This window comes from Panthera tigris, chromosome A3, assembly GCF_018350195.1.
Source record: "Panthera tigris isolate Pti1 chromosome A3, P.tigris_Pti1_mat1.1, whole genome shotgun sequence".
In the NCBI taxonomy this organism is placed as follows: domain Eukaryota; kingdom Metazoa; phylum Chordata; class Mammalia; order Carnivora; family Felidae; genus Panthera; species Panthera tigris.
This window is the reverse complement of record NC_056662.1, coordinates 64,020,011-64,032,638: the sequence shown is the minus strand read 5'-3', so window position 1 is coordinate 64,032,638 and position 12,628 is coordinate 64,020,011. Positions and strand designations below refer to the sequence as shown.

Below are 12,628 nucleotides of genomic sequence, written 5' to 3'. Positions count from 1 at the left end.
AAATACCGTTAAATTACATTCATTAAAAAAATAAAAGAGACTAATTTGCCTACTTGTTTTGATTAACTAAAATGACACATCGGCCTACAGTTCTGTCTATTTCAGGAAGAAAGTATTTCAGGAAAGTCTTCTAAACGAACTGTCTTGTAAGAAAGGACAGCTGACATCTTTATTCTGAGAAGACCAAAATTAGTGAAGAATCAACTGACAACTGTTTTTTGGTTATGCTCCCCCACACGCCGGCCACACCCTTCTCGACGTTTCCATGACATCCCACCGCATGCAACAATGTGCCTGGTTCACCTGTAGCGTCGTATGAGTACATGACTAATCTATCAAGCCAAACATATTATTTTGTTAGTGGAGGTAATACTTCTTATAAAATAGTCACAGGGAAGTTAAATTACATAAGCCTGAAAACCTATTAATAATTTTTAGTAAACATCTTAACGCTCCATGCTTTTATACAATTTATAAACCTGTGGCACTGGGTGGTCAGGTTGAAGCAAGTGTACGTATTTGTAATTCTAGAGGTGCTTTTTTTTTTTTTTTTTAATATAATGAAAAAAATTCACAGCAGTATTTGGGCTGCTTTATTTTTAGAACTGGGAAGGAGATATGTTTTATGGTTTAGGAGGTGTTTTTATATTAAAACAAGTCCAAAGAGAAAAACAAATGGCAGTAGTGTATTTAAATATCTTAAGAGATACATTCTGATATTCTGCTCCCCCCAACCTTCACTTTAGGTCAGATTTTGAGGTGGTTCCTCTGGTTGGCATGTATCTAATAACAAATTTTATCATTTTTTAGTGTCACTTCAGAGTAACAAAGGAAATCCAATCCATATATATATAAATGTATGTATATATAAGAGCCTGGGTGGCTCAGTAGGTTAAGCATCCAACTCTTGATCTCAGTTCAGGTCCTCGTCTTAGGGTTGTGAGTTCAAGCCCCATGTTGGGCCCCACACTGGCTGTAAAGCCTACTTAAAAAAATAACATAAAATGATAAAACAAACATTGTGATTCAGAAAGCAATACTTTCTGAGTTTATGTTACCTTTATTTCCACTGGACCATCCAAGGTGAGGGTCGAAAACCATGAAGTTATAATATAAATCCTGTTCATTTTGATCACTGGTTTCTAAAAATGCTTGATGTGGCAATATTTGCCAGTTTAAAGGCTGCAAAACATTCTTAAATGTGGTTGTTATCAAAGGAATTGAGAGGATGACAGGAGATGCTTTGAACTCTGTTAGCAGTGTCAACTGTGATGTTTTTGGATGAGAGGTCTTTTCTTACTGAGGGTGCTGAGGAAAATGTAAGATGACACTCAGCAGACCATTCTAGGTTTTGGTGAAACAGAATGGTTTAATGGGGGCGGGGGGAGGGAAGCTTTGAAGCCAAATGAACCTGGCTGGCTTCTAAGCTGATTTTGATACTTAACGGCTGTGTGAACTTCGGTAAATTAGCCTCTCTGAGCTCCACCTCAAAAATAGGAATAATGATTCTGCTAATAAATAATAAATTATTTAATTTTATAGGCTTAATGGAGTACTCCATAGGATGAGCCTGACACATTGCCTAATTCATGCCAATTCATTATCTTTTTCAAGAGTTCAGGCAAAAGCTTTGGAAGGACGAAGAGGCTGGTGAGTAACTAAAATGAGGTTTGGCAGTTAGGCTTTATTTTCTCTCCCTGCCACTCAGAACTAATAATGTTAACGTTTATATTGTAGAATTTATTATTTAAAAAAAATTCTAATGTTGATTATAATTAGCAGGGGGCGCCTGGGTGGCTCAGTTGGTTAAGCGTTCGACTTCGGCCCAGGTCATGATCTCGTGGTTCACGAGTTCAAGCCCCACATTGGGCTCTGTGCTGACAGCTTAGAACCTGGAGCCTGCTTCGGGTTCTGCGTCTCCCTCTCTCTCTGCCCCTCACTTGCTCACGCTTTGTCTCTCTGTCTCTCAAAAGTAAACAAACATTTAAAAATTTTATTTATTTATTTATTTATTTATTTATTTATATTTAATATTTATTTATATTTATTTTCTCATTATAATATATTATAAATTATAAATATTAATTTATTCACGTTTATTTATAAATTATATTTATTTCTACAATTATTGTTTATTTTATTTTTGTTTATTTAATTTTTGAGAGAGAGACAGAGAGACAGAGCATGAGCTTGGGGGTGGGGCAGGGAGGGAGTGAGACACAGAATCTGACACAGGCTCCAGGCTCTGAGCTGTCAACCCAGAGCCGGACGTGGGGCTTGAACTCGTGAACCATGAGATCATGACCTAAGCCGAAGTAGGATGCTTTACGGACAGAGCTACCCTGAAGCCCCTATATTGTAGAATTTAAATAACTGGAAGGAATCAAAGAATTTCTGCCCTGCAGATTTTCAATGTCTTTCCTATGTATAAATGTGCTCCAGCCAAGGCACAGTCCGAGTCCCATAAGAACAGGCACTTGGTTCGTCTTGTCCACTTCTATGTCTTTAGCACCTGAAATGGCGTGCAATTAATAGTGGTTGGGTTAGTTTTAATTAATTACTTAGATTAATTTATTACTTAAGTTAAATTGAATTTCCAAAGCCATTTATTGAGCTCCTACCCAGTATGAGGCACATGGAATCCATTAATGACTCAGCCACCAAACAGAAGTGCAGTTGGCACAGCTATTAGAGGAAGAGACCTGAACACAGGACGATGGCGTGGCATTCCCAAGGTCTCAGCCATCCGCAGCACAGGCTGCACAGTCTACAGGAAGCTGAATTTATTAATTCCTCAAGTCAGGGATTCTGCTAATAAATAATGTTAAGCCAGGGGTAGCATCTTTAAAATGCACAGGAGATTTACCAATTTTTGGTGGACCCTGAGCTCGAGATCATGGTCCGGACTGTGCATGCTGGGGGAATAAGACGCCTGAGTCAGGAGCACAAGAAATGGGTCAACAAGCACTTCCACCGTGTGCAGATAATACACTTGATGTTTCCTAAGGATGGATCAAGGCAGGGTGCTTGTGTTGGGGGAATTAGTGAGTATACCAGAGAGGGCTCCTTAGTTCTGGGTGTTGTACTTTTATTCATGATGATTTGGAAGAGGCTTAGCATCGACAGTAATTCGGTATATCACTTCCCTCCCCTATTCTTCTGTCATTGTCATCACCAGCTATGAACTGTAGTGAGTAATTATTATCTGTAGGCACCGAGAGATTTCTTTCTTTATTACACCAAAAGGGCCATGCCAAAGCAGAGGGTACGCATTTCAAACTATTTTAGGTAAATTTGAGAGGTGGACGAACCAAAGGATCCCATTTCTAATTTATCTCTTGTTCTCTTTGGGCGCAGATACACATGGCATCTGTAAGGAGAGGGAGCTCTCAGGTAGAGGGGCTCTGGGTTAGACCCAGCAATGCAGTTTAAGGACCCAGGAGAACCTGAGGGGCACGTACCCACGAGTCTAAGAAAATATTTAGGACTCACAACATTCACTTATACCTCAAGTCTTAATCTCTTTTCAGATATCTCTGTTTAGTAGATCTCAAATCAACATCTAGCTTTCCAGGGTCAAGGGAAAGAGCTCTGAAAGACATAGCCAATCCATTTGATACATCTTAGGGAAGATTATAAATAACCTCACAACTGGTTGACATGCTTCTAGGAAATAAAGATTCAGAAGTCATCCATTCACTACATGTTAAAAAATAGAAATAACAGGAGATAAAAAGGAAATATCAAAACATGCTGTTTTTTTTTTTTTTAAAAGAAGGTAAAAACTAGAACCTTATAAGCCTAAGAGACTAGAAAGTAAGATTCGGTTGGATTCATTAAATTCAGATGCCAAGAACAACAAAAATAATTTTTAAAATGATGAGAATAATATACAGGCCAATACTCAGATGTGATGTGCGATTGCCAGGTCGATTTTCAATTACATTTCACTGATGTATTCATTTGTTTCTTAATGTGCTCATCTTGCCCATTAAGAATAATTAGCAGCTTTGCTTAGAGATTTCCTGGCTTCTGGCAATGTTTCTCCCCCCCCTTTTTTTTGTTGACATCCACTTTTACTTTTTAGAAAGTAATTTTTGGATAATATCCTACAACTGGTATATAATTTAGGCTTCCTAAAATTTTAAAGGAAAGATGTAAACAGTAATTTTTAAATGAATTTGTTTCGATCTATATGCATCAACAGTATGTGATTCAGTAAATTAGTTATTCTCACAGAAAGTGGGCACACAAATAGAAAAAAAAAATTTCATTCATATTAACCCTATTCAGGAAAACAGCTTACAACGAATGCCAATTGTAAGCTCTGTTAGCAAATCGAGAATAACATCGGTATTAAAAGCAGGAGAAACACATTGCCAATTTTTAAGGCTTTATGCATGCTTTTTTCTCTTAATTAAAAAAAAATTAGATCTAGTTACAAAAGAAAAAGGCACACACACAGAACAGCTGCATGATAAAAACTGAACTCCATCAGGAAAGTCCTGAGAGATGAAATAAAACACACTCCGAGTTTTGGTCTGCATCCTGAAAGGACCTACTTTATCTACATTGTAAAGTTCTTCCCCTCCTGCCCTTTGGCACCCCGCTATATTAAACCCATTGTAAAACCCAGCACAATAAAGCACTCTCAGGGCTGAGCTTCTGAGGACCAAATGTTAAAAATCCATTTTCTTGGGAGGGGGCTGTACCAATCATTTCCTTGAAAGGCCAGCAGAGTGAATACAGAATCTAAGATTTTTCCTCTCTGGTTTCAAGAGCTGGCATGGCATCTTTGCTGTTTAAAGCAAAGGTGTGTTAATTAATGACATTAGCATTGCTTCCCTTCTTTGGAAGCTCTGTACTTTAGCTCTCTAATAATTTTAGCACGATTAAATTTACATGCTGACTACAGATGTTCCTATAGCTTGATAAAAGTTCGCATTTGTTTCTGACGCTATTAAATGAGACACCTGCTGACTTGGAGGAAAACCTTGGGTTGCCGGGCCCAACCTGAAAGTTTCTGTGGCTAAATTGACCCTCTCTTGTCCAATAATCCTCCTCGTTTCCCCACCCCCACCCCCAAGGGGGGTGGGGGAACATCCACTGGGGCTGAGCCAGCATACCTGACTTCATCTCACTGTCTGTGTTCCCTGACATGCGAAGGAGGAGCACAGTGAAATGATACAGTGCAAGGCATAACTCAGAATAAAGCAGAGTGAATGAAACAGCACAGGCTCATCTCCGGGGATATTTTGAGAAACTTGCGACAGTCTGAAGATCATGATTAAAATCCTGCATCTTAAAAAAGGAAGCACCTTTTGTGATCTCTTTCCCTTGTGTGAAAGGCCAAGATTGTGATTGGCTGTTTTTCCTTCCCGAATTTTTTTTTTTTTTTTTTTAAGTCTGTCAAGCAATTAGCTGGGTGGGGCTCTGTAGAGCACAGAAGGTGCTGCGGAACAATATTAGCTACTGTGCTTCTCACATCCCCTTTCTCCAGTTCGAGCAGCCTGATAGAGCTGCTGCAAGTTTTGTTTAAAAAAAAAAAAAAAAATTACATAGCAGGGGTAGAAAAAGAAAATCGAAAACAGGCTTTATGTAAGAGGCCACAAAAATCAAAAGTGCTTTGGCATTTTAGGGGTCTAGAATTCACGTAAGTAGATTGCCTCCTTCATGATGCAAATGTAAGGCACACCAAAAAAATCCAAAGCAAATATACCTTCCACTTCGCCTCTCAATTTCTAACGGCTGTTAACTGCTCCTGAACAAGTCAGCTCGATTGCTAAAGTAGCCACAAATTATGCTTGCTTTCTTAGTTAAAGTACAGTTCAATTTTCACGAACTCTGTGTACATATTGGTAAAGCATAATCTAATATAATGGAGTTTGAACTGTAACAGCATAGCAGAAAAAAAAAGAGATAGCTTTTATAATCCTAAATAAGAGGAAATAACGAAAGACTGATAGCTGTTTCCAAGGGGGAGATACAGGTAACCCCTTAGCAATGAGAGTAGGTACCATGCTACTTAGCACATAACGTTCAGTATCGAACGCAAGAAAGGTCATAATGAACATGAAGCTGGATGTTAATTTTTGCAAGCAATATCCAATATAATAAATATTCAGTTGTTTCTTTTATCCTGGGAAACTTCCGTGGAAATAAAAGGACAAGAATGCCTGGAAATTATTATGAAACAAATGCTCTTATTGCCTTGAGAGGTCCACAAATCATAGGCTCCTTTAACAAGAAGTGACTGTAAAAATCTATCGAGATAAAAGAAAAAAAAAAAAACAGTCGTATCCAATGAATCCCATATATCTCTACTTTTTCTTAATTACTTATCATGTGTATGGGGGGAATTCTCTTTTAATACCCCATGCTGTCTTTCTTTATATCAATTGTTACTCAGCCGGGAAAAGGGAATGAGCACAACAAACCCGTTTTCTATCTGAATAAGGATACTTCTGATGGCCTTTTCATTCCCATCAGTTAACAGAACTTCTTTGACATCTGCAGAAATAGCAACCTGAAAAAAAAAAAAAGGAGCACAGCAAACAATGAGCAAATATGCTTGTCTGTGTGGAAGTGAAGACAGGAATGACAAGCCTTCAGTATCATGCTTCCTCACCTATTCCTCTGTAACAATCTTCAATCTTTTTCCATTTTATGTCTGCATTATTTTAATCATTCAATCAAATCAGTCAATACTTTTATCATTCCATTTGCGGGAGCCTCTATCTTGCTATCATTCTGTTCGGTAATTGCATTGTGACAGCGGATGATGGTATTCTGAGAGGCTTTCATTTGTGGGCTTCTGTTTATCTAGTAGAGCCATCATACAAGGCTGTCTGTCACTCTGCCTTTCAGCTCGCTTCTGTCTGACTGCCTGATGCCCTTCATATAACTTTGCATTGCAGGCAGATGGCTTTGTGAGGGTAATTTTTTTGTGAGCTTTGACATGCTCGCACATTGGGCTGTAACCTCGACACATTGTGTAAGAGCGACAGGTTTGTCAAATGCCAATCAGTGTAACAATATGCTTTTATTTGTAGAGACATAAAAACTTGTCTAATGCACTGTGCTGCTACATAATATCTCCTGAATACATGACTCAGAACCCAGAGAATGGGGAACGACGTTCCTGAATGGCCAATCTAATTCAAAAGAATCTAATTACTGAGCGCTCTGGATCATGTTTGTTGGTGTAATAATGCAGGCAAAACATTAGCAGCTATATCATGGTGCTCCAACTGTGATTCGCCGGGCTATTCCTGTATCTTAGCAAATGGGACTATAATCTGAAAAAAAAAAAAAATGCTTTCGCTATGGCAAAGAAAGACTGCGCGAGGCCTGGAATGTCACAACAAGCGATATTGACTACACTGAGGTAAAATGTTTCTGCTCATCGAGGCAACCATAAAATCAATATGATCCGAAAGTAAGTCAATCTAGAAGGTCTCTCAAGACCCGGCAGCTTGACCGCAGCTGATGCTGTTGACGGTTCTCTGACCCAGCAGTTGGAGGCCCTGGAACATTTTTCCTTTTGTTCCTCCCTCTGAATGGGATTGGAATTGAGAAAAGACCTACCATGAGCCCAGCCAAGCATGTCATGCCACCCCCTAGCTCACACACAGCAAGGTCCCTGAAAGAGAGAAAAGAAATGGTAGAACCCATACAAATTAGATGAAAATGGTCAGAGAGATATATATGTTACAAGAACAAATTGCCATCTGCAGTAAGAACGGCACTACCAGGAAGTTGTAGAGACATGACTAGGCTACCTCATGTTGCTTTGCGTTTTAAAAATAATTATGAAATAGAAAAGTCACAAAGCAGGCAAATCAGTGGGGGTTCCCTCATTAGTGTTCACTGCAACATTACCACCGCTGAGCTGAAAAATCTGAGAAGGTTCCCTTTTTTTCCCTTGTCAATGGCGCTGTCTTTTAGAACTAAACTAGCTAGAGTAGCGAAAGATAATTGTTAGGAAAGGATAACACTGTTAATCCACATTCATTCCTTCAAAAACAGTTAGACAAGTAAATGAAGAACATATATGAGTGTGTATATACCTATGTTATAGTCACACACACACAACACACACACAAATAAATGCAACCTGGAATTTAAAAAAAAAAAAAAAATGGAAACCAAACTGAAACATTTTGGAAAGCCGAACCGCCCCCATAAAGAACAATTACACAAAGAGCATTTAGCAATTAACACTTAAATCACAACTGACCCCAAGACAACACAGTGAATAAACAATGCGGGGGCATAATATGGTTAAGCCAGCGAACCCGGGCTAAAGTAATGACCGGGCTCTGACTTCGCCGCTCCAAAGTAAAGCGGTTCAGAGTTAAAGCGGACAGTCTAGGGTGGCACTCGGCACTCACCTTCCCCTTTGTGCCTACATATTAGCCCTCAACGTGTGACATTCTTGCCCTGGCCCACAGCTCGATGATTGGAGCTCCAGTCAAGCTTACGCACAGCGAGAAGAGCCAAATGCCGGACTCCCAGGGCAGCTTTGTGGCCCAAATTCAATACTGCCCTGCTGTTATTTTATATGCTTAAACCCTTAAGATTGTTGCATCTTCCCAGGTTGGGAAGTTTATCACCTCCACAGGGGAAAAGAAAAAGAGAGAGAGAGAGAGATAACTGAAAGGGAGGGAGAGGTGCAAAGAGGGGGAAGAGGAAGAGAAGAGGCCAAACGAGGATGTTCATATTCTGAAATGCACTTAATGGGCATTTAGTTGTTCAAAGCAATTATAGACTGGTTGGTAAATATGGGCCACAGAGCTTCAAAAAATACATATTATTGACCCAATCTTGTAAGTACATATTGTTAAAACACACACCATGATCTCTAGTGACTTGTCTGGAATCATAATGGGTTATTCAGGGAGTATATATTAGATGACTTTTATTAAATGAGAATTAAAATGAAAAACCTGTATTTTCTGGGTCTACCAAACATCTTTAGAATTTTTAAGTAAAAGGAGGTTTTCCCCCCTTTTTCCTAAATCCCATCCATGGGTTTAATCTATAATGCACACTGACAATTGAAAACAGTTATTTCCGTAGCATGAGTTTGTAATAGTAATTTATATTTTACAAATACATATTGTTAGGTATATAAAATACCTTTAAAACCAGGGGTGAGATGGCATCTTTAAATAAGAGCTGTGGGGTATATATTTATCAAATATTCTGCAATGATTTCCCTAGCAGAAGTTTAAAGAATGTCCTTATTGTGGTTTGTTTTTTTTTTCTTTCTTTTCTTTTCTTCTTTTTTTTTTTTTTTTTTTTTTTGACCTTCACAATCAGTAAGGATTGATTGGAGCTTCACTTTTGTTTCCCCAAAATCAAAGTGAAATAAAATGCCTTGAGTGGAAATCAAAAGCCTTTGACATATAGCAAAAAGCTTGCTGTGCAATATTAGTACCCAAAGGCAATTCAGATTTCTTTTTCAGAAGCAACATGTTTTCACCATGAACTTTTTTTCCTTTCTTTTTATTTCTTTCTTTATTTCTTCCTTTCTTTTTTTCTCTTTCTTTCTTTCTCTCTCTCTCTCTCTCTCTGTCTCTCTCTTCCTTCCTTCTTTCCTTCCTTCTTTCCTTCCTTCCTTCTTTCCTTCCTTCCCTCCTTCCTTTTTTTCCTCTTTCCTTCCTTTCTCTCTTTCTTTTTTATATGTTTCTAACAACTTAATTTGAAGAATGCAATCATGGCAATCGTTAACATGCAGATACAATATCCACAAGGGGCTAAAAAATATCTTTTTAAGTGCAGCTTTGTACCTGAATATATGACTGTGCTTGAGGCAGTAGTAAGCCAAAACCTCTTCAGATGGCCAGATGCCTGGAAAACACAAGAGGATACACTTTTTGATTGTAGGAGTCTGTTCTATAATCATTCTCGTAAGAAATTGCTTTTAAAAATAATGTTCAGCACAAGGTATTTCCACCTGAACCAAACTTAACATAATTATTACTTGTAATATGTCATATCACATGGGTTTCTTTTGTTGTTGATTATAGCTCCCTTCCCAGATAAACAGTAAAATATCCTAAATAGATTTTACTACATTTCAATCACAATAAGAGAGCAAAAACAATAACAATCAAATTACAAATATTAAAAGTTCAATTTTAATGGGATTTCAGGTAGATAATCTTGTACACATGAACATTCTTCTCAGCCAATCCATAAGCATCAGTTGAATACCTACTATTTATGCAGCCCATATGAGGCAAAAATAAATGAAAAAATCACTTGCAAGGAGCAAAGAAAAACCCCAGAGGTCATTATACTTTTTTCTTTGATTCCATCCTAATCTTTTCAAACATGCACAATGATTTCCTTTCTGCAATTAGAAATATCAAACTGGAGATTAAAATTAAGAACTTTAAATTTCACCAACTTTTGGCACATCTTTAAATTTAACAATAATCCTCCCCACTAAAGTCCATGTATGGGCATTTTCTAAAATCATCTCTTAGAAGTCATTTATTTTGACGACTTATATAGTCTTCATGAATGAATGTGAATTCCTTAAAAATAAAAAGACAAGCATGGAAATGACAGTTTCTAGTGGTTATCACAGGATGGTAGGGTTGCAAGTGCTTTCAATGTGTTTCCTTTACACTTTTTTATATTTTCCAAAGATTTTCACAACGAATGTGAATCACCCCTATGATCAGAATTAACCATGGTCTTATGTTTTCCCCAAGGGGCCAGACTCAAAGCTCAGGCAGGCAGGGCACCAGCATCTCGCTCTGCCTGAGGTTGAGAAGGCTCTGCCTTCCCGAGGAAGAGCAGTGAATGTTCACCGCCTTAGCACTAAACGCTCTTCTAATGGGTCTGGATGCAAAGCTGAAACACCTAATGAGCATTAAATTTTTTTTCTCTCCCAGCTGCCTCTCCAGCTTCAAAGAGTGAGAAATCCGAATATTTCAGAAAAGAGGATGGCAAAGAAATGGTAAGTAAAAGCCTAAGGGAATCAATGGGTAAATATAGGGACAGCAAAGACAGTGACCCCACAGAAGCATGTGCTGCAGGAGAGTTCAGTCAAGTGTGCTCAACAAGTTCAGCCTCCATGGTATTTCTAGTAGAAACAACAGTTTGGGAGAGAACAAGGTCCCCAGCAAGAGGCGTTGCAGTCGTATTCATGAGGAAAGTCAGAAAGGCAGTGGAGTACGGCAGTTAAGACCACAGGTGCTTCGGAACCAGACTCGTTGGGCTCCACTCCCAGCATGTTGGACTGCATGCCCTAGCTGAGTAACCTTGGGTAGTTTACTTAACCTCTCTGTGCCTCAGGTTCCTCATCTGTAAAATAATGTAATTGTAGTATCAATTTCACAGAATTGCTGTCAGGATTAAATACATAAAATATACGATATGTATGTAGAACAGTTGCTAACTTATAATGAGCTCCAAGAAAAATTCATCGTCAAATGTGACTCTCCTGGGGCACCCAAGCGGCTCAGTCGGTTAAGCATCCAACTTCGGCTCAGGTCATGATCTCACGGCTCTTGGGTTCGAGCCCCGCATCAGGCTCTCTGCTGTCAGTGCAGAGCCGGCTTTGGATCCTCTGTCTCCCTCTCTCTCTGCCCCTCCCCCGCTTGCTTGCACGCATGTACGAGCTCTCTCTCTCAAAAATAAATGAAATGTTAAAAAAATAATGTTATTCTCCTGAGAAGGGGGACAAAAGAGTAGAAGAGAGAATATGTGGACCCCAGACAATTATCCCAATGACAGAACAGATGGAGAACATTTTTGTCCTGCTCCTGCCCGTGAACGTTGTCACACCCCAAAGTCCTTAATACCTGGCATACCTCCACATAAAAAGAACTCCATAAAGACTAAAGCACATAATAAAATTTTCCAAAGGAAGAGCCCAAGACAGTATTCTACACCATGTGCATATAATCACCAGAATAATAAATTTCTTTATGCCTTTAGTAGATGGTTTTGAGGTTTTAAAAAATAATGATAGGGGAAGGGTATTTAACTAAAATTCAAGCTTTGATTAACTACAAAAATGTGACTTCTAAAATGCATAGTTTTTCAGGAGAGTTTTATAATTTTCTCAAAAAATTATAGAGGTTGATTTTTAACTAAATTAAATACAAAAATATGTAGAACAAAGTTAATAAAATCACCTAAAATTCCACCACTGCTATATAACCCCTAGTATCATTTTGGACATCATTCCATAAAAAGCTCTCCAAGGAGGGGCGCCTGGGTGGCTCAGTCGGTTGGGCATCCGACTTCACCTCAGGTCATGATCTCATGGCTGGTAAGTTCGAGCCCCGCATCAGGCTCTGTGCTGACAGCTCAGAGCCTGGAGCCTGCTTCAGATTCTGTGTCTCCTTCTCTCTCTGCCCCTCCCCAACTTGTGCTCTGTCTCTCTCTGTCTATCAAAAATAGATAAATGTAAAAAAAAAAAATTTAAAAAAAAGATATTTTACACAAATGGCATCTTATCGTGCAGGTATTTGGCAATCTGATTCTGCCCCACTCAATATGTGATGGATAACTTGTGATGACAATAAAAATCTACTTGCATCATAATTTTTAAAAAAATTTTGGGGGCGTCTAGGTGACTCAGTCAGTTAAGTGTCTGACTTCA

General features: G+C 38.6%; 1 protein-coding gene across 3 annotated transcripts in view; it reads right to left on the bottom strand.

The window, feature by feature from the left end:
• Window positions 1–12,628, bottom strand: part of CAMKMT (calmodulin-lysine N-methyltransferase) — a 403,961-nt gene that overhangs the window by 53,998 nt on the left and 337,335 nt on the right. For 2 of the 3 annotated variants that reach the window (XM_042981308.1, XM_007097849.3), the window contains exons 4-6: window positions 9,795–9,855; window positions 7,588–7,642; window positions 6,463–6,526 (exon numbers count right to left, since the gene is read on the bottom strand). In XM_042981308.1, the coding sequence (XP_042837242.1) occupies window positions 6,463–6,526; window positions 7,588–7,642; window positions 9,795–9,855 (180 nt within the window). The remainder of the gene's footprint in view (window positions 1–6,462; window positions 6,527–7,587; window positions 7,643–9,794; window positions 9,856–12,628) is intronic. The other variant, XM_007097852.3, reaches the window with a different exon arrangement.